The sequence below is a fragment of the Pholis gunnellus genome (genome assembly GCF_910591455.1).
Source record: "Pholis gunnellus genome assembly, chromosome: 7".
Lineage (NCBI taxonomy): Eukaryota > Metazoa > Chordata > Actinopteri > Perciformes > Pholidae > Pholis > Pholis gunnellus.
In genome coordinates, this window is record NC_136533.1 from 933,019 (window position 1) to 955,000 (window position 21,982).

The window sequence follows — 21,982 nt, forward strand, 5'->3', positions numbered from 1 at the left end:
GTAACATGGTGATGCGTTCACTGACCCTCAGTGTACACATGTTAGACAGTAACATGGTGATGCGTTCACTGACCCTCGGTGTACACATGTTAGACAGTAACATGGTGGTGCGTTCACTGACCCTCGGTGTACACATGTTAGACAGTAACATGGTGGTGCGTTCACTGACCCTCGGTGTACACATGTTGGACAGTAACAAGGTGATGCGTTCACTGACCCTCAGGCTAATTTAATGGCAGTTGTACCGTCTGTTTCACTTTAACGCTGCTTTGACTCAGTTTCCGGTTGTTGTTTCCAGCTCTGTATCTTTAATGACGGGAAGGGAACATTTGAGTGGGTATTGTAGTCTTCAGAGCGACAATCAACATAAAATGTAACATTATTTAAAGTTAAACACTCTTAAGAAGATACATTGTAAAAGGAGAAGTTCTTCTGCTCCTGTCTTTGTTTTTGGACAGATGTTAACATCTGGACTCGTTTCCTGTTTGTGCACCAACGAAGAAGAAGGTTTTAAAAAGAAAAGGTGAAGTAAAAACAAACAGACAATGAGGAGGTGTGTTCACTGTGCTGCTGCTGCTCCTCCTCCTCCTCCTCCTCCTCCTCCTCCTCCTCCTCTCTCTCTCCTTCACACATCACAGCAGAGTTCACTCTCTGTTTCTTCCTCAAACACACTCATGGATTATCATCATCTTCCTCTGCTGCTGTGGACCTGCAGCTTCCTGCCAGGTGAGAGAACGAGCATCACATGAGAGAGAGAGAGAGACAGAGAGACAGAGAGAGAGAGAGAGAGAGAGAGAGAGAGACAGAGAGAGACAGAGAGAGAGAGAGAGAGAGAGAGAGAGAGAGAGAGAGAGAGAGAGAGAGAGAGAGAGAGAGAGACAGAGAGAGAATGTGTGGTCACTGTGGGACAGGTGAGACTGAGACAGAGATGCACTTCCTCCTAAAATGCGAAACATTCAATACAATTAGGAACATGTACTTTAAAAAATTTGACTCTGTAATTTCAGATTTTAAAAAATTTAGTGACAACTCAAAATTAAAAATACTCCTCGGAGAAGGAGATCGGGCACCTTGCTGCCCAATACGTGTTAACATGCCACACACACACACACACACACACACACACACACACACACACACACACACACACACACACACACACTTTATATATATATATATATATATATACTGTATATATAAAATGAATAATCAATCTAGATGTTATATAAATGTTATTGTATATTAATGTTATTGTGTATTAATATTATTGTTTATTAATATTATTGTATGTTTAATTTTTGTGATGCTTTGGCAATACCGTTTCTAAATGTTCATGCCAATAAAGCAAAATGAATTGAATTGAGAGAGAGAGAGAGAGAGAGAGAGAGAGACAGAGAGAGAGAGAGAGAGAGAGAGAGAGAGAGAGAGAGAGAGAGGCAGGTGTTTGATGGACATGATGACAGTTTGAAGTGTTTCATTGTATCATTTTTAATCTTCTGTGCAAAAGATCAGTGACATCATCATCCAGTGCATCAATTAAAGAGTCCGTGACATCACGGTGACAGGAAGTACAGAAGCCTTGTTTCACGTCTGCTCTGAGGCTTTAAACAGTATTTAAAGTGAGAGTTTACTTCTAACGGACTCTTCTTCCTCTCTCGTGTTGGAGGAAGTGAAAGAAAGCTGCTACATTAAACTGGTTTCCGTCTTCAGAATAAGTATTCAAATCGGTCCATTTATTTATAACATATTATATTTGAATACTTATTCTGAAGACAGAGACAGAAACAAGACGAAGCAGTGAGAGCACACATGTAAATGTTTCCCTCGAGGCTGCTGGAGAACCTTCTGGTGTCCCTCAGACAGCCTGAGTCCACCATGATGTTCATCCTCTGGGGAGCAGGACACCAGACAATCCAACCTGCTGTCAGATTATATGTTTGTGTGCAACAAAGCAGCAAGTTTAACATGAAGGGGGACGCACAACAAAAAGCTTGTAGTTTCCAAAATAGAAATGGTTCATCTTCTGAGGAGCATGAATGTGTGAATTAAGAGCTCAGTATGCTAACAAGGTTGCAGAATTTGTCACAAACGTTTATAGCCGTTTCAAACGTTGGTAAATGAACGCATCACCATTCAACCGCTGAACTGATTCTTACTGATTACAAAACCAGGCCTGAACATGAGCACTGTGCTAAAGCTAACTGTGCTAAAGCTAACTGTGCTAAAGCTAACTGTGCTAAAGCTAACTGTGCTAAAGCTAACTGTGCTAAAGCTAACAGCTCAGTAGTCACTGGGATTATTCTGTCGTGCTTCCCGTCTCTTAAAGAGGAAGTATAACATACTTTGAATGAAGTCAGCAGTGTGGAGCTCCACTGATAAAAGATTCAGTTCACTTTGAGGATTCAGTGTTTCTGAAGAATGAGTGACGTTGAAGCCCCGCCTCCTTTTGCACACCTGGCCAATCGCAGATCACAGCGTACGTTAGGTGTGAACGTTGGATTCGTGGTCGTTACAAAGATCAACAGATGATCACTGATTCTGTCCTCTGGGGACCATGAATACTGACTCCTCTCAGCACTTCAGTGATGTTTTCTCTTTGCAGCTGGACGTCTTGTTTAACTTTGAAAATGTCACTAGTAAATAGTTGTGTATATTTCTGGTATTCTTCATCTCTCTGCTGCTGCTGGCAGAGAAAACAAACAGTGGACGAAGCCTGAGCGCGTTTCTACACATTGAAGCCGCAGCATTCTGAGTTTGCTTCCACGGCTGCGAGGTGTCGGATGTTTCCCTGGAGGTCAGGGAGCTCTCGCTGGTTTGTAGGTGATGGGTTCTTTCATCCAGGAACTCAGACGGGTTCCTCTCTGTTGTGGCTTTTAGGCGGATCGTTAAACTTGCGCAGCAACAACAACATCAGTCATCGTGTTGTTGTCGGTCTGATTAACGCCACACAGGAAGGAACCAGCTGCTGCCTCATTTGTCCCAGAAGTCACTCCTTCACTGGCCTCATGAAGTCGATTCATCCTCCTTGATGCCCCGGACGGGTGGAGTTAGTCACCTCTGCACACAGATGTGTGCTGCCAGGTTCTGAATGAAGAACACTCAGCGTCCTCTCTCCCTCTCATTAAACTCACACATGTGGAACTCAAATGTATAAGAACATAACTCGGCACCACGGCTGCAGGTACTGCTGCAGCTGCACATGTCAGGGTGCTGACCTTTCACCTCTGACCTTTCACCTCTGACCTGCGCTGCCGGTCAGAGAGATGAAGGGTCGTCCGGGGTCGGGCTGCAGAGATGCCGAGCCGATAGAGCCGTCTGCTCGCCGGCTGGAGGAAGTGACACAGACTCACTGCTGCATCTCATTTAAATAAAGCAGGGAGTGTTTATCGGCTCATATCTTCATCTTCATCTTTAACAGAGATTCACAGTCTCCAGCTGTTTCATCAGATCCACACATCTGGAAAAATCACCTGAAATGAGTCACAAACACTCCTCTGCTGTGAGGAGAATGTAGAGAATGTGTCGGGGAGGACGGTCTGAATCTGTGATGAGAGACCGTCAGACTGGGATCTGGATCTGGACCTGGACCTGGACCTGGACCTGGATCTGGATCTGGATCTGGTGTCTCTGATAAATGGAGCAGTTCTCCGGCTCAGAGGAAACAAACGCAGCGTTAACCCTTTGAGCACCAAAGCAGTTTCTCTGTTTCTCGCTGTGGTTTTGTTTTTCTCTTCAAAATAAAAGTCTCTGCTGTTCTATAGAACCAGAACCATGAGGACCAGAGAGAACTACAACATGTCTGGAGTATAAACCACAGTTTAAATACGTTTCAAAGTTCTACTTCAGTAAAAGTACACAAGTAACAGTATCACGATGTACTCGAGGTGCTCCACGTAACACGTTTCCCAATAATATACATCACGTAATTATATTCTTATGTACAATCAAGTACCTCAAAACCTTGCTTAAGTACTGCAAAAGTTACTTTCCGATACTTCTCATGAGATTGAGATCAATATTAATATAATATCAGATTATTATAATATATAAACTCAATTGTCATTCTTTTCATCTGTTATGATGTCACTTTTATTCTTCTTTAGTACTTTTACTGCAGTAAAGGATCTGAATACTTCTTGTACTTCTCTTGAATACAACAAAAGAACTAAATCATTTCTTTGCATTCAGAGAAGATGTTTTAACTCACTTAGTTTAGGCCTGATGAGGAAACTCATCGTCTTCTTCATTTAGACACTTCAAGTTAAACTCTTCTTCTTCTTCTTCTTCTTCTTCTTCTTCTTCTTCTTCTTCTTCTTCTTCTTCTTCTTCTTCTTCTTCTTCTGTGTTTCAGATCTTCAGCTCTGCTTCAACTTCGACACCAAGAACTTTAAAATCTTCTCCGGTTCTAAAGAAAACCAGTTTGGATACACAGTCCAGCAGCACGAGGCGGGAGGACGGCAGTGGTGAGGATCCCAGTACACACAGTACACAAAGTACACCCAGTACACCCAGTACACATAGTACACATAGTACACAGTCTGTACTGGTTTTTCTCAGTTGAGACAAAAACTTCTGAAATGTTTTCATTCAGTGAATCATGTTGAGAAGTCAGATTCCCGTTGGGACGTGTCTGCTCAGTGAAGCGTGTCTGTTATCGGTGATGGTCTATGAATCAGATCTCATTCGTGGATCAGGTCTGATGTGGATCAGGTCTGACGTGGATCAGGTCTGACGTGGATCAGGTCTGACGTGGATCAGGTCTGACGTGGATCAGGTCTGACGTGGATCAGGTCTGATGTGGACTCGTGTTTGTTCTTTTCTGCTCTCATCTCATCTCATTCACACAATGACGTAATCAGAACATTGTACGTTATAATAAATCATTTATTTATGAAAGAAATATCAGAAACAACGCTTCACTTTTAAACACACGATACTGTGAGCGGAACAACAAACTAAATACATTGAATATGTGTTTATGTTCATGAGAAGAAGCCAGAAACAACATGACGGAGAAGCTGCTGATGTTCCTTCAGGACCTTCGTCTGCTCAGAGCTTCTCTTTACGTTAGAACACGACTCTCAGCAGGCTCACCACGGCTTTCACAATTATTTAGTCATTTTCTCTTAAATTGACCACTTTAATCTCAGAGAACATCCCATGAGGGGTTCTGGGGGTTCTGGGGTCTGTGTGATCCTGATGCAGCAGGTGCCTCTGAAGTTAAACGAGCAGAGAATCTTCCTCCAGACGGTCGTCTGTCTGCTGTGAGATTGAGCAACATTCTCTGTGTTTTATGATCTGGAACCATCGAGCGGTGATGAAAACCCTCTCAGTCGTCCAGGATTACAGAATCTCTCCGAGCCTTTGAAGTCGCAGGTAAATATGCGGAAAGTATTTTGTCTCGCGACCGGCTTCTCCTCCCGCGTCCCGAGGCGGCGCGCTGGAATCTGGAAACTATGCGCTGTGGTTTAGTTCTCCCTCAGAAGAACGCCGCGGCGCTCTGTGGGGAGTCGTTTCTCTGCACGTCGTAACATCTCAGGTGTTTGTCCGACGGTCTCGTCCAGACGACGTGATCCATCATCCGTGATAGTTCTCAGTACCCAGAAGCCACCAGGGTCCCGGTGACCTGGGACTCACTTTTAATCCATTTTCATGTCCAAAAAACATCGAGAATCATTTCACTGTTCCTAAAAAATGGGCCTCAAAGACAACTTTGCTGTTTGTGAGAGAATCTTTAAAGCAGCTTTTAAACAGCTTAAAGGAGCTCACAGGTTACGTCACCGTTCACTGCAGCTTCACTAGAGACACAATAATGAGAACAGTCAGCAGGCAAAACCCTCAGAGAAGTGACACGGACTCGGATTCACGCGGGACACGGACCGCGGTCTCCTGGTGAAAGTCCTGTGTTTGTCAGGAGTCCTGCCACCAGAGGGCGCCCTGTAGGGAGCCTGGAGCTCCCAGCTGTTCTGAGAACATTATACGAACAGAAGAAGAAACGCCTGAACTCAATGTTTCCATTATTAACAGTTATTCACTGACACAAACCTGAAGCAGGTTTTAACCCTCGAAATCATTACGATCTTAAAGACCAAGATAGAAACGACCACAACAATCCTGAAGTAAAGTGTGTGTCACTGTGTGTGTGTGTGTGTGTGTGTGTGTGTCTGTGTGAGGAGGCTGTTTGAGGTCAAACCCGTTGACCTGTGTCGACCTCTGAGGTCAAACCTCCAGCGCTCTGTGTTTACAGAGACGAGTGTTTATGTCGCCTGGTGGCGTCACGCTGGGATCAGTGTGTGTGTGTGTGTGCGTGTGTGTGGGTGTGAGCATGTGTGTGTGTGTGTGTGTGTGTGTGTGTGTTTTTTCTTCTCCTCACATTCAACAAGCTTGCCGACCGTCCGCTCCGCCGCCGCTGAACCCAAACTGTGAGCGGCTGGCAGCTTGTTGGTTTTTCTTGGCTCGTTGAGGCGTTCAGGGTGAAATGGTTTCCAGCTGCAGCAGCGGAGCCTGAACGCACCACGACGTCTCAAACATCTGCAGACTGTGACATGTTCACTGTCAGACCTCTGGAGTGTTTCACGGCGATTATAAAGGGAACTCATAGCTGTAACATAGAACACAAGTCTTTACTGAACGCATCAAACAACTAGTGTGTGCGTGTGTGTGTGCGTGTGTGTGCGTGTGTGTGCGTGTGTGTGCGTGTGTGTGCGTGTGTGTGCGTGTGTGTGCGTGCGCGTGTGTGTGTGCATGTGTGTGTGTGTGTGTGTGCGTGCGTGTGTGTGTGTGTGTGTGTGTGCAGGTTGCTGGTTGGAGCTCCCTTTGAGTCCACAGGGAAGCAGCAGACTGGTGATGTGTTCAGGTGCCCGCTGGACACCAGAAACTCTGCAAACTGCAGCAGAATGAACCTCGGTGAGCAACACGTTCATCAACATCACAGCAGGAGTCCGTTCATGAAGTCACAGTAGAAATAACACAATGTGGGTCAAAGTAGTGTAGTCACAATCCTACTGAAGTAAAAGTACTTCAGTAGTAGTACTTCAGGTATCCAATGAACAGAATGAAGTAGAGTCAGTGATGCTCATCTGAAGGGTCACAGTAAAGGTCAGTGATGTTTTCAAGGTAAACTCTCTCTGGACAACGTGTCTGAGAGGAAAGACAAGATGAGACTCGGGATGACGCTGACCTCCAACCCGAAGGACGGCAGCTTCGTGGTGAGTCACATGACCCAGAACCCACCGAGACCACCGAGGTGAAGCCTCACTTCAGATGACAGAGCGTCTCTGTGTCCCTGTGTGTGTGTGAATGTGTCCTCAGACCTGTGGTCCTCTCTGGTCCCATGAGTGTGGAAGCTCCCTGTACAGCACCGGGATCTGTTCCAGGGTCGGCCGCAACTTCAGACTGTCCCACACCATCGCACCGGCCCTGCAGAGTAACCAGAGCACACGCACAGCGACGTCTATTTAAACATCCATTCATCATCCATCCATCCATTGATCCATGCCTCTGTCTTGTCTTGTTTTGTGTATTTATGGTCTTACAGGATGTGAGACCTTCATGGACATCGTGATCGTTCTGGACGGTTCTAACTCCATCTATCCGTGGTACGAGGTCCAGGACTTCCTCATCACCATCCTGCAGAAGTTCTACATCGGCCCAGGTCAGACGCAGGTCGGTTCATCGCTGCATTTGAAAGAAAGATTTGCAGTTTGTCGTCTTTTGTTTCCCCGACTGCAGCATGTGTTCAGCAGCAGACAATACAACAGATGATGCAACTAGAACATGCATTAGGCTCATTATATATGGAGCCATTGGAGCTAACATAGCGTAGCATTTCATCTTTAGGACCTAGTTTGAATAAGTAATTATAAGTTCTGGAAGTTGATCATCATGCAACTAAACATCAAACGTAATGCTTGTAGTGAAAACACAGCTCATAGACTGCAGGAGTCCAGATTTACGTGTCAATTTATATCCCAGCATGCAACTGAGAAATAGGAATCCTTCAAAACTAGCAGTCTCCCTACACTGACATGATCTTCATCAAAGACCTGAACCATTATCTGCTGCAGCAGTAGAGGACTGGTTTTACTGGCTGGCAGAGGAAGAGGTCTCTGACACCTTAAGGTGCGGGGTTGTTTTGAGGTCTGGACTGAGCCGTGGTGTGTTTTGGCTGCAGGTGGGTGTGGTTCAGTACGGCTCCACGGTGGTCCACGAGTTCGGTCTGGGCGAGTACCAGACGGTGGACGAGGTGGTGGAGGCCGCCAGGGGCATCGACCAGCGGGGCGGCGAGGAGACGAGGACGGCGCTGGGCATCAACGTGGCGCGGTACGACGCAAAAGTGATGGAAGGCCACGCACGGTAAACCGGAGCCAGGTTCACTTACTGTTCTTCCCCGTGCAGGTCGGAGGCGTTCGAGCGCGGCGGTCGACCCGGCGCTCAGAAGGTGATGATCGTGATCACGGACGGAGAATCTCACGACAGTCCACAGCTGGTGCAGGCCGTCGGCGACAGCGAGAGAGACAACGTCACCATGTACGCCATCGCTGTGAGTCCGTCCTGCTGGTTTCCTGTCTGATTCAGCTTTTGTTTTCTGAGAAATTGGACTTCCTGCTTCCCCAGTTTTGGTATCAAACCTCCTCCTCTGTTGTTTTGGACTAGAAGAACTCTGTCCTGAGTGTTCTGCTCTTGGGTCTCGTCCAGGTTCTGGGTTATTACAACCGGCGAGGAATCAACCCCGAAGCCTTTCTGAAGGAGATCAAGTTCATCGCCAGCGACCCTGACGAGAAGCACTTCTTCAACGTGTCGGACGAGTCGGCGCTGAAGGACATCGTGGACGCGCTGGGAGAGAGGATCTTCTCTCTGGAAGGTCAGCTGACCATCAGCATGTTGAGTATTGGTTGAGTGGTTGAAGGTGTGAAGCCTCCGCTGTTCAGATTGAGGAACCAGAAGAGAAACCTGCCGGCTGCAGAGAGCTGCAGTGAGGGCTGTTGATGTGGGATCGTTACTGCTGGCTACACATGTGACATTTAAAAGAAGCTTTATTATTAAAACGTGACAGTAACACGATGATGTCGTCTCTGTTTCCATTCTGCAGGAACGAGCAGTCAGGGTCGAGGGTTCGGTCTGCAGATGGCTCAGGCTGGTTTCTCCTCACATTTAGTCAAAGTGAGTCGCTCACGTTCACGTCCTAACGAGCTCTTCTATGAGTTCAGTTCATCTCACACACTGTTGTGTAAAGTGATGGTGTGAAGACTCAGTAGCTTTATTTCCAAAGATCTGTTCATACTGGATAAAGAATCCTTATAATTTCCCCCTGAACATTGCTGCACAACATCCTGATCGGTAATTTATTCTAAAAGTTTCCACTTGATGAACTGATCAGATTTTCCTCCAGTTTTCTCCAGAAAAGCAAATCCAATAAAATCAGGAACAGACGACAGGAACGGAATTCTGATTCCACCCGAAACAAAAGACCAAACTCTCAAATAGCATCAGAGTCGTCCTCCTACATCCAGCGTGGCTTTGCTGCAGAATGAGAAGCTTCCAGAAATATTTCTGTTGTTTCTCATCCAGGGAAAATCGTACTCGACTGAATTCCAACGTCAGGGAGTGAAAACGGTGTCGTGGAAACTTCTCTTTTGAGAAACGCAGAGCAGATGTTTTTTTCCTGAACGTAAAGCTGCCAGAAGAACCACACAGACACTCAGCTGTGGTGATGCACACCATCACACACACACACACACATATGCAAAGTGTTGCTGCTCTTCTGGGGATTAAAGATACAACATGTGAGCTCAGGTAGCACTGATGTGGAAAACAGATGACATCATGAATCATCTGATCAGACCGGACCACAACAAGACCTTTAACAGTGGATCTACAGATCCAGAGTCAGTCCTGGTGCAGATCCAGACTCAGTCCTGGTGCAGATCCAGAGTCAGTCCTGGTGCAGATCCAGACTCAGTCCTGGTGCAGATCCAGACTCAGTCCTGGTGCAGATCCAGACTCAGTCCTGGTGCAGACCCAGAGTCCTGCAGACAGGATGCTTTGTGGCGTTGCCGTCGCCAAGTATTTGGTCATCCACGCTGGTCCTTGACTCACTGGCCCGTAGAGACGATGACTCAACGCTTTTATATCTGGATTCAACGAGCTCCATCTGAGTGTGTGTGATTGACTGCACACACACACACACACACACACACACACACACACACACACACACACACGTGTTGTGTTCAGATTCCATGCTTCGGTGCTGAGACGACTTTCGATCATGAGTTGGAAGTCGATGTTTGGATCGTCGTTGTTGGTTTAAGACGGTCCAGCTGTCAACTCTTCCCTAAAACAACTTGATTTATATACCACCAGTATATTAGCTGAACTTTGAGGTACTTCTACCTCACCGGAGTATTGCCATTTACTACCACTTCATACTTCTATTCCACTTCATCTTAGACGGAATGATTGTACATTTCACTCCACTTCAGTGTGACTTTACAGACTGAGATCACTGGATCAGCAGAGAGGAAACTTCTCTTCCTGTTGTCTTTAGAGTCACGACGTGTTGCTGGACTGAGGACGTTAAACCGTCTCCAGCAGAAATACATCACAGGGAAACATCTTTCTGCACAAAGAGTACTTTTACTTGTACTTTGGAAAGCAGAAGTTTATATTTGAGAGTATTTCTTTAGCTTGTCTCCAGTAAAGGATCCGTGTTCTTCCTCCTCGGGCTCCGTGTGTTTGAGTCATTTGAACAGATCAAATCCTCATCACAGAGTCGCCTCAGCAGTGAAGCGCTCAGCTCTCAGATGGTCACATCTACTCAGGAAGTGGAGCTGGAACACTTCGGCGTTACTTGAGCTGCATGATGGGAAAATCATTTCCAGTCAGAATCTGTGAAAATAGAACAAAACACATGAACTCTTCCAGGAACACGAGGTTCTCCTCATGTTTAATCCTGCTCTGCTACAGCGGTCTTCACTATATTTACGTTTGTACTTTAGTTTGTACTATTTACTGGTGTTAGTATCACTTCTTTACTTTGTATTTTGATGCTTGTCTTCAGTCTTCTGTTGTTATGATGAACTCTTTCTATTTTTATTTTGTCCCTTCTTATGAACTTAATACTTATTCTATTGTTTATTGATGCTGATATCTTTACGCTTATTCTGCTGCTGTAACATTTGATCATTCTAATCGATCCTATATTATATTACATATATTATATTTCCATGTTCCTCCATCAGGACGGCGTTCTGCTCGGGGCGGTCGGCGCCTACGACTGGAACGGCGCCGTGCTGAAGGAGACGAAACACGGAAAAGTTGTTCCACCAAAGTCCTCGTACAAGGACGAGTTTCCAGAGGAGCTGAAGAACCACGGAGCTTATCTCGGTAATGAGGCTGGACTGTGCTTCTCTCCATCTCCTCTTTAATATATGTATTGATTCGATATGTATATATTTATATGATCAGTTTGATAGTTACAGCATTTGATAAACTGTCTGTTTTCAGGAATACGTCCCCAGTTTTAAACGTAAATACTTTCAATTGAACAGTCTCTAAAATCACAGAGTCTGATCAAACACAATGCATCCAAAAGATTTGTTGTGTGAAGTACAAGAGGGAACTTTGGCCTGATGGTGGCGCCACAGGGAAGGTCGGGGGGGTCGCCAGAATAAGTTGCGTACATCTTCTGAAGACCATGAATATTCTGATCAGTTGTCAAGAGAGCTAGCGGCCAAAATGTTGGACACACAGTTTGACTAACTGACCTCCATCTCCATCGTTGGTCTGTGTTAACGGGGAAATATCAGAACATCTTGACTCCCGTTGGTCTGTTTCTGTTCCTTCTTCTGGCTTCAGGCTACTCGGTGGGTTCACTCATTTCCTCTCGGGGCTCTCAGCTCTACGTGGCCGGAGCTCCGAGGTTCAACCACACCGGGAAGGTCATCATCTTCAGCCTGAAGAACACCGGGAACCTGACCATCCTGCAGGCCCTACTGGGGGAGCAGGTCAGTCCCACAGAGGAGCACGTAGATGTTCAGCCCAGTAAACAAACTACATTCTATTGGTTTCATGCACATGGACACGAAATGTGAAAATAATGCCAATGAAGGGTCGATTAGAAGCCTGAACAGTCAGAGCAAGTGACGCACTTCATAATATGTACAAAGAAGACTATTAGTGGATGGGTCCAACCAACACAACTTTCACCCTAACTGTTGGTTGTGTTGTCTTAAACTAACTGTTGGTTGTGTTGTCTTAAGCTAACTGTTGGTTGTGTTGTCTTAAGCTAACTGTTGGTTGTGTTGTCTTAAGCTAACTGTTGGTTGTGTTGTCTTAAGCTAACTGTAGGTTGTGTTGTCTTAAACTAACTGTTGGTTGTGTTGTCTTAAGCTAACTGTTGGTTGTGTTGTCTTAAGCTAACTGTTGGTTGTGTTGTCTTAAACTAACTGTTGGTTGTGTTGTCTTAAGCTAACTGTTGGTTGTGTTGTCTTAAGCTAACTGTTGGTTGTGTTGTCTTAAGCTAACTGTTGGTTGTGTTGTCTTAAGCTAACTGTTGGTTGTGTTGTCTTAAGCTAACTGTTGGTTGTGTTGTCTTAAACTAACTGTTGGTTGTGTTGTCTTAAGCTAACTGTTGGTTGTGTTGTCTTAAGCTAACTGTTGGTTGTGTTGTCTTAAGCTAACTGTTGGTTGTGTTGTCTTAAGCTAACTGTTGGTTGTGTTGTCTTAAGCTAACTGTTGGTTGTGTTGTCTTAAGCTAACTGTTGGTTGTGTTGTCTTAAGCTAACTGTTGGTTGTGTTGTCTTAAACTAACTGTTGGTTGTGTTGTCTTAAACTAACTGTTCATGGTTATTTTTAAGCCAACCATGATGTTTTTAATTCACCTAACTTTTGTTTTTCGTGTCCCTGTACACGGAACCAATGATTGCATTTCGTGACTGTTTTCTGGCGCGAGACTGAGTTGAGATGTTACACCTCAGTGTGTATCCACATGTGGGACACACGGCCGTCTCTGCTGAAATGAAAGCTATTTTTAAAACAGTTTTTGTTTTGTTCTATTTCAGATCGGCTCATATTTCGGCAGTGTGTTGTTGTCGATGGACGTAGACGATGACGGACATTCGGACGTGCTGGTGGTGGCTGCTCCCATGTTCTACAGTCAAGGCTGGGAGAGAGGGAAGGTCTACGTCTACACTGTGACTCCACAGGTACATGCACACAGGACTCCACGCTGCAGCATTCTGGTAAATACTCAAACTAAACTAAACCTTCTCCCTCCAGGTATCGTTCATCCTGCAAGGGGCGCTGGAGGTTTCTGAGCGCTCTCAGAACTCCCGTCTGGGTTCGGCGTTGGCCCAGATATCTGACATGAACGGGGACGGCTTCAGGGAGCTCGTGATGGGAGCGCCGCTGGAGGACGACCACCAGGGGGCGGTCTACGTCTTTTATGGCAAGGACAAAACCATCCAACACCAGTACAGACAGGTAACAGATGCAGAACCCAGTTCAGCCAGAAGAAGCGATCTGTGCGTAAATAATCAGTCTGTCGGTTCTCTCTCCAGCGTCTCTCTGCAGCCGGGTTTTCTGCAGGTCTGCAGTATTTCGGTCAAAGTCTTCACGGTGTTCTGGACGTCAATGCAGACGGGCTCGTCGACCTCGCTGTGGGAGCGCTGGGAGCGGCCGTCATCATCTGGTCAGACCACCACACACTCAAACTGGATTTGTTATTGTTGATATAGAAATACAGTTTGATTATGGCTCTACCACTTTAGTCCAGACTGAAATATCTCAACAACTGTTGGATGGATTTCCATTAAATTTCCATTCATGTTCCCCAGAGGATGAACCCTACGGACTCAGCTTTACTTGAGGTTCACATTTGTGGTTAAAAATGACGAATGGATTGAACGATATGAAATTGAATACAGATATTCAAGGTCCCCAGAGGATTAACTCTAGTAACTATCTGTGGTTTACTCTGAAACTAAACCCTGCCTAATTTCCTGAAGTTAACTTTAACTTTAATCTAACGAAGCCAAGTCTTAACCCTTAAACCTTAATTAAGGGGTAGTTTCTGTGTCTGTAACTGACTTCCCACAATGATGAAAGTAACACGAGTGAACGAACACAGAGGACCACAACGCCCTGATGAAGACCTGCTTCCTCCCTTCAGGTCTCGTGGTGTGGTGCGGATTCAGGCCAAGCTCATCTTTGAACCCGAGAAGGTCAACGTCTTCAACAAAGACTGTCGTCGAGGGGGGAAGGAGGTCACCTGCATGTCTGTTAACGTCTGTCTGAGTCTGGACGCCAGGACAAAGACCAAGACAAAGACCAGGACGGATGTTGGTGGGTGGGATGCACACGCTGACTATTCATACGCCCAAATTACCAAACCGGGGAAAAGTGGGCCGGAGGGCCTGAGATATTTGAAGGTGGCATCAATAAGAGCCCCTCTCCTATTGAACATGGTGTCAATAAGGGCCCAATAATAAATCATCGCTGACCAAAGTGAGTTCATCTGTTCACTTTTGTGCCACACAGAGGTCGCGTTAGCCAAATATTTTCCGTCATTGAAATAATTTTTTTGAATTTTTTTGAATTTTTAGAATCTGAAGGCTGTGCAGCATTTTGACAAACGAGAAGACGTCTGTCCGAGGCAAATATGGAAAACAAATTCATGCAGTGGATTCAGGTTGCTCAGGTTAGGGAAAACAAAACCACGTCCATAAAACCACAACGAGCTGTTGAACAACCTTCTTCTGATTGTAAGTCCTGTTTGTTGGACCCCTCACGTCCACCAATAGTCGTCTTCTTGGATATTATAAAGTACCTCACTTGCTCTGACTGTTGCTCAGTCCTGTGGATGCGTTTAGTCCGTGTGTCCACCACAAATAAGTGACCTTTCATTGGCATTATTTTGGCAAAAAAACCAAGACAATTTGTGTCCCTGTACACGAAACCAACAGATTGCATTTCGTCACTATCTCACGACCTGCCGTGACACTGAACTGGAAGGATGGAGGCACAGAGTTCACGGTGACACCTGATCTGTGTTTTAGAACATTGACTCATTTTGGTACATTTCTTCATGAGCTCATGCTGGACAGCGCCAACAGCAGTGTGCCTTTGAGCAAAGCGTTTCCCTCCCAGCTGCCCAGTAGCAGCTTGTGGTTGGAGCCCACAGCTTCCTGAATGCGTGGAGGTAAATGTTATATAACATCTGTGTGGACGTTTGAAAGACCCAGATGTTTGGCGTTTTTCGACCGTCTGCATGTGGAAAGTCTCGTCGTGCTCCTTTTTTTCCCCTCGCAGCACAGATTCCTCACCGTGCTTCGTGTCGTCGTGTCTCCGTGTAATCGGCTGCAGATGTTCGGGCTCGGCTGCATGGAAACCTCGCTGTAACATGCTAACGCCAGCCAGTTAAACTGTGTCACTCCTCCATCACTTCATACCTTCATACCTTCCTCTCTTCCTTTCTTTCTCCTCATCTTCCCCCCGATCATCTGGACCAGATTAGACACACACACACACACATTAAGCCAGAGATGCACACACGCCACATCAAACGGACACGCTTCAGTGGACGAATAGAAGACAGGAAGTGATTGACGAAATCTTAACCTTCATGGTTTTAGGAGTTACTCTGGTTCGGTGCAGACGTGGCGTTTTCTATCGTGAGCTGTGCAGGACAGAAGCAGCTTCAGCTCTCGCTCATAAATCACAACTTCAGATGTTAAACAGATGAGAATGAGCTCTGCAGTTACACTGAGCAGCAGCATCCAACAGCTAATAAGGAGCAGGAAATAAAGAGTTAAAGTCCCGCTATCTTACCTGATGTGCTTTATCCAACGACTCTTTTTATCCGCCGGGAGCAGGCGGCAACCTCTGGTTCTGCCAAGTGGAGCCTTAAAACCTGCATTCTCTCTAGTGTCCAACAGGGGGCGACTCCTCTGGTTGTATAGAAGTCTATGAGAAAATGACTCTACTTCTCTCTTGATTTATTACCTCAGTAAACATTGTAAACATGAGTTTATGGTCTCAATCTCTAGTTTCAAGTCTTCTTCCATACAGCATGATGTTCATGAAAGACCTGTAAAGTCGGTTCTCCATGTATTCATGTAATCTCATGGTGCTGCACGTGAGCTGGACAAGACAGGATTGTTTTGCCTCCTTTAAACCTTTTTTATCCTCCTCTTCCTTCTCTTCCTCCTCTTCTTCATCCTCCTCCCCCTCCTCCCCCTCCTCCCCCTCCTCCCCCTCCTCCCCCCCCAGCGGTTTGGTACAATCTGGTGCTGGATGAGAGGCGTTTTCCTCCTCGAGCTGTTCTGGACGAATCCGACCGACAGCAGCCCAGGACTGTGTTTCTGCAGGTCGGAGGTCACAGCTGCCAGCGCCTCGGCTTCTCCATCCAGGTCAGATTATCACCTCATCACACACACAAAAACCACACAAAAACCCTAAAAGTCACCTAAAAACAATCCTTAAACACACAAACATCACTCAGACTGCGGCCGACCGTTTCTCTGAACAGGAGACGACTGATTACGGGCGTCCCATTGCGGTTGTCCTGGAGACGGGATTGAGGAGTCTGGACGAGGGGCCGGTGTTGGACCCCGACTGGCCGAGTGTCCTGAGGGCCGAGGTGAGAGTTCGTCTCTACATCCAGGTGATGTCACATCTGTCCCGACCAGGCAGACGTTATCTTCCTTCGATTTTTAAAACCAGACACTTTGCTAAACTACCTTTTCAACCATATCTGGACTGAGGAGCGACGTAGAGACGCCGTACACGTCTTCAAGTTTTAAAGAGAAATTCAAAAAAGTAAAAAATAAAAGTACTCATTTACTGATTTACTAAATGAACATCATGCTGTATTGAAGAAGACTTGAAACTAGAGATTGAGACCATAAACTCATGTTTACAATGTTTACTGAGGTAATAAATCAAGAGAGAAGTAGAGTCATTTTCTCATAGACTTCTATACAACCAGAGGAGTCGCCCCCTGGTGGGCATTACAGAGAATGCAGCCTGAGTTTGAAGTGTGGAGCCACTGACCAAGCGTCAGTATTTGAAGAGTTGAGAGTGAGAACGTGTTGCATATTGAAGGTTATTCATCGAAGAGAAATGAAATGATCCTTCTTTCTTTCCGTAGCTTCTCTTCTGGAATGGCTGTGAGCAGGAAGACACCTGCGTTCCTGACCTCATCCTCTACAGTCACACTGATCTTATGGATGTTCAGTGAGTGATGCCCGGACTTCATAAACACATATTATTATCATCAGTTGATCAAAGAACGCCGTGGGGTGATGAACGTTCTTGTGTTTTGTCTGAAGGCGGTTCTGCAGCTCGAGGGACCGGGCCGCCCTGCCGCTCTGCAGCCTCCGGGGGGCGTCGGAGGGCTCGGTTCACGTGGTGGAGGCCGGCAGGAGGAGGGTGGTGGTGTTTGCTCGACTGGAGAATCAGGGAGAGAACGCTTACGGAGCCGCCATCCACATCTCCACCTCCTCCAACCTCCTCTTCTCCAGCCTCATAGTGAAGGTGTCGTAGTGCTCCGTCATTAAAAAAGACATAATCAGACATTTATATGAAATAAACGTTGCTTCTCTTTAAAGAGAAACTCGTGATCCAACATTCATTCAGTTCATAAAAGATGTTACATTCTCTTCTTCTATATAAATGCAGCTTGGTAGCTTTTCACTGTGGTTGTCGTAGGAAGACTTTAACTCTCAGTCGGAGTGTTTCTAACACTCGGATAGACAAGAAAGATGAGTTGTTGACTCACAAACTGTCCCTCATCAACATCTCCATTTTTTGTGCATTTTCCTGTAAAAGTCCAGCAACGCGTGTCAATTTCTGCTCCTTACATGCATACGGTCTTTTTAAAATAAACGTCCAACTTTTAAGGAAACTACGTAGATAGGTTCAGGAAAAGATGTCAGAAATGTCATTACTGAGGTACAAAAGTTATGTGACAAAAACATCCACCTCCCGCCGGCCTTGTGAGGGGCTTTGCAGTCTTTGTGCTTCCTCGTTCATTATTGTGTCGATAATTTCACAAAATATCTACGAATTATGTTATTATTCGTAGGAAAAGCTAGGAATGCTGGATGACAAGCTTGTTGCAACACATCTACTTAGTAAGGTTTAGGAAAAGATTGTGTTTGGGTTGTTTTATTTGTCTCGCCCGCCTCCCCTCCCTCTCCTCCTGGGTCGGCTTTTTCGGCATTTAAACTTCCTTTGATTACGTTGAAAACATTTACAATATTTTGTCGGATATCCACGAATTACGGTGCATACAGTAGATATAGCTACGAATGCAGGATGAGACCAGCCTTCCATCCCCTGCTTTATGGTCTGTGTGACTCTAAATGGACCATCATTTACTAAATGAACATCATGCTGTATTGAAGAAGACTTGAAACTAGAGATTGAGACCATAAACTCGTGTTTACAATGTTTACTGAGGTAATAAATCAAGAGAGAAGTAGTCATTTTCTCATAGACTTCTATACAACCAGAGGAGTCGCCCCCTGGTGGTCACTAGAGAGAATGCAGCTTTTAAGACACTTAAACCGGATACTTGGCGCCTGGCTGCAGCATTCACACATCATGTGAGATGGAGGATTACTCTCTGACTCATTAGACTCCTCCCCTTCTCCACAGGACCAATCGGACATTCAGATTGAATGCTTCTCTGAGGACCAACTGGCCAATCAGAGGAGCTGTAACATCAGCGCTCCATTCATGAAGTCCTTGTCTCAGGTGGGTGTTTATTCGTCTATAAACCAACTCCTCCACTAATATTCATACATCGCTAATCTAACCAATAACACACCTCTATGTTTATTTACCACCATAATAATCCTGCAACACTTGCACGTGATTGAAGCCATTTAGTAGCTGTTCTGGAGCTTTTGATCTTATCGTTGGGTTTGCCCACATATCATGGAATTGTGAGTACTTATGACAAATAAATCTAGAAGAATTTAGAAAAATCGAATGGAAGTTTCTTAATGTTGTGGAATAAATATGACGCTCATTACATGCTGATTACATTTGTAAGTTTACATCCTGCATTCCAAACTGGAGTCGAGTTGCATTCTGGGAAATGTATGATCCAGTGTTTTTGTCGATTGATCCCAAATTATGGAGTCAAATTCTAAATATTTCAGCGTCTGCTACATAGATCTTCTTTTTGATCCATCTCTTATTTGTCAACTTTATTGTCAATAAGTCAATATAATATAGATTCATAAAACATTCAGACTTCAAAGATAATATGAAGTTAAGTTTGCTGTAATTGTAACACTAACACATAGTTATACAGTCAGACTAATGATAGTGGTTAAACGGAGGAAAATGCTCCGCCTGACATCCATTGACTGAAGTCCTTCATTAGCCTAACGACCGTCCTGTAAACATGATGGAGGCTCCGCCCCTTCACTGTAAAGGCCCCCCCGAGGGCCCTACTGTACAGATGCCTGTCTTAATAAAGTCCAGTTTACTGGCCCAGACTGTGTGCAGATTGTACAAGCTTCAGTCACAGACTGTGGAGGATCCGCTGAAATGTTTCACATGCTGGGACGTTAAAACAGTCACAATATAATCTGACATGTCGGTAAAAGAAGGACACAAATAGTTATTCACTGTGGAGCCCACACGGTCACTAACTGCAGTCTACAACACGTGTGTGAAGGATAAATCCAGGACGTCGAACCATTTTAACGTCAGATCTTTGTCTTTCTGATTTAATCTCTCTCTCTCTCTTTCCCGTCCAGGTGTCGTTCCATCTGGAGTTTGAGTTCAGCCGATCGGTCTTCTTGGATCACGTCCGTGTCGTCATGACGAGCAGCAGGTGAGACAGCTGACGTCTGTTTGATTTATTTCAGTGTTTTTTTTCGGGGGTTTTCTGAGGAGGAAGTAATGAAGTCAAAAAGCTAATTTAACAACTTTTTTTTATTAATGTGATGTTTTTTATTGTTTGAGATATAATTCATAGAAGGATCTTTTTAAAATACACAAAATAAAAGAGTCGTTTGACTGGATGTGAGAGTTAAAGGGAAACATTGTTTAATAATTTATTATATTAAGATATTTCTTTTATCTGGTGATACAATATGACATCGCCATTTCAAAGAGGGCGAAAATATTAGACACGGAAACAAAATCTATTGCTAAAATGTTTATTGTTTTTAAACTTGTGTACATTTTGACATAAAAAGCTGCCGAGATGAAAACTACGTTATTTTACGAGCACTTCAGATTATAATATTACTTTTGATTTTGCAGTGTTGAATGTTCAATCATTCAATTATTCAATATCTATATTTGTCACCAGCGGGATGTAAACATTTAGCACAAATGAAAAACAGGATATGTGTGTAAAAACAGACAGAAACTATAAATATACAAAGTAAAAATACTCTTTCATTTTAAAATTGTAAAAACAATAAGTTAAGCGATTATGCCATGTCATATCTTGTTATCAGATTATATTCAAACAACAAGTTGTGATGTGAGCAGCAAAAAAAACCAAGAACAACATCTGTTCTCACTGCTACGTTGTGGGGACTCGACTCCCAACTGGGGACAAAACAACCGGTCCCCACATGGTCAAGTCAATGCATGTGTGTGTGTGTGTTAATCAGTGAGGGAGACGAGGGTTACCCAGACGACAACATCAACGACATCTTCCTCCCTCTGAAGTACCAAACGGACCTCCTCTTCACCAGGTGAGCGACATCATGTTATTGATCCTATAGTTGATGTTTTAGATATCGATAATGATGCATTCACTTGGAATCAGACAAATGGAGAACCGGACGTCATTTTATCAATTAAGAGCAGAACGGAAAAATCAGTCATCGATGTCTAAAGTTTAAATATCTTATTTTATTAAGAACCAGACGACACACAGCTCCGTCACTCCAGAGAAAGTTGTTTATAAGTTGTAAAAGAATAGAATAAAATACAATAATACAACAATCTCCGGAATATTTACAGCTACATGCATTTATAGAATAATTACAATAAAATAGTAGAAATACAATTATTTTATTTAATATATTTTATTGTATGATTCATTTTGCCGTCGGCCTGATTACATGTGAATGCCGCATAAAGCATCGGCATTTTCTCGGATGATTGCAGATACAAATATTCCACTTCTGTCTTTACAAACGTTTAATAACATTATGAAATATATAACCAACTTAGATTTAGTTGATGTGTGATCTTAGTTCAGGAACAACAGACCTGTCAGTCAATGTTGGCTGAGATTCAGACATGTTTTGTGTGAAATAACCCTTTAAAGATGCTTAAAGTCTGTTTCATGAAATCAACTCTGTTCCTCCGTCAGAGACCCAAACCCTCCTCGCTTTGAAATCAGATCCGCAGACAGCTCTTCATCCTCCTCCTCCTCCTCCAGAGACCTACCGGACAGCAGCTCTCCCTCCTTCAACCTCACTTATTATGTGAGTTTATCAAACACTTTGTCCAGTCGACTGAACACGTCACATTTCAACGTGTGATGTTTGGTGTATTTTGAGTATTTCACGTCTGTCCAACAGATGACATGTTAAAATGGGATTCTACGAGAAGCAAAATATCAGCTTTAGTTTCAGGGTCTTGATGTTGTGCATGCAGTTATAATTTACTGGGACACTTGAACACAACAGAGACATCATTAATGTTATTAATGATGTGGATGTGGAGCTCTAGATCCCCTGCTTTATGGTCTGTGTGACTCTAAATGGACCATCATTTACTAAATGAACATCATGCTGTATTGAAGAAGACTTGAAACTAGAGATCGAGACCATAAACTCATGTTTACAATGTTTACTGAGGTAATAAATCAAGAGAGAAGTAGAGTCATTTTCTCATAGACTTCTATACAACCAGAGGAGTCGCCCCCTGGTGGACACTAGAAAGAATGCAGCTTTAACACATGAAGCTTTGGCTTCACTCTTCAAAGGTTGTC

At 44.4% G+C, this 21,982-nt stretch overlaps 1 protein-coding gene across 1 annotated transcript in view; it reads left to right on the forward strand.

Annotated features, from left to right (window-relative positions):
- Positions 1 to 674: 674 nt before the first annotated feature.
- Positions 675 to 21,982, forward strand: part of itga11b (integrin, alpha 11b) — a gene marked incomplete at its 5' end in the record, with an annotated part of 26,354 nt that continues 5,046 nt past the window's right edge. The window contains 24 exons of the mRNA XM_079162176.1: positions 675 to 726; positions 4,352 to 4,463; positions 6,797 to 6,906; positions 7,117 to 7,208; positions 7,312 to 7,426; positions 7,538 to 7,665; positions 8,174 to 8,322; positions 8,398 to 8,542; positions 8,698 to 8,863; positions 9,092 to 9,162; positions 11,244 to 11,388; positions 11,860 to 12,008; positions 13,065 to 13,208; positions 13,282 to 13,485; positions 13,563 to 13,693; positions 14,174 to 14,346; positions 16,273 to 16,412; positions 16,532 to 16,642; positions 17,153 to 17,238; positions 17,334 to 17,538; positions 18,664 to 18,762; positions 19,779 to 19,855; positions 20,649 to 20,732; positions 21,359 to 21,473. Of these exons, the coding sequence (XP_079018302.1) occupies positions 675 to 726; positions 4,352 to 4,463; positions 6,797 to 6,906; positions 7,117 to 7,208; positions 7,312 to 7,426; positions 7,538 to 7,665; positions 8,174 to 8,322; positions 8,398 to 8,542; positions 8,698 to 8,863; positions 9,092 to 9,162; positions 11,244 to 11,388; positions 11,860 to 12,008; positions 13,065 to 13,208; positions 13,282 to 13,485; positions 13,563 to 13,693; positions 14,174 to 14,346; positions 16,273 to 16,412; positions 16,532 to 16,642; positions 17,153 to 17,238; positions 17,334 to 17,538; positions 18,664 to 18,762; positions 19,779 to 19,855; positions 20,649 to 20,732; positions 21,359 to 21,473 (3,003 nt within the window). The remainder of the gene's footprint in view (positions 727 to 4,351; positions 4,464 to 6,796; positions 6,907 to 7,116; positions 7,209 to 7,311; positions 7,427 to 7,537; positions 7,666 to 8,173; positions 8,323 to 8,397; positions 8,543 to 8,697; positions 8,864 to 9,091; positions 9,163 to 11,243; positions 11,389 to 11,859; positions 12,009 to 13,064; positions 13,209 to 13,281; positions 13,486 to 13,562; positions 13,694 to 14,173; positions 14,347 to 16,272; positions 16,413 to 16,531; positions 16,643 to 17,152; positions 17,239 to 17,333; positions 17,539 to 18,663; positions 18,763 to 19,778; positions 19,856 to 20,648; positions 20,733 to 21,358; positions 21,474 to 21,982) is intronic.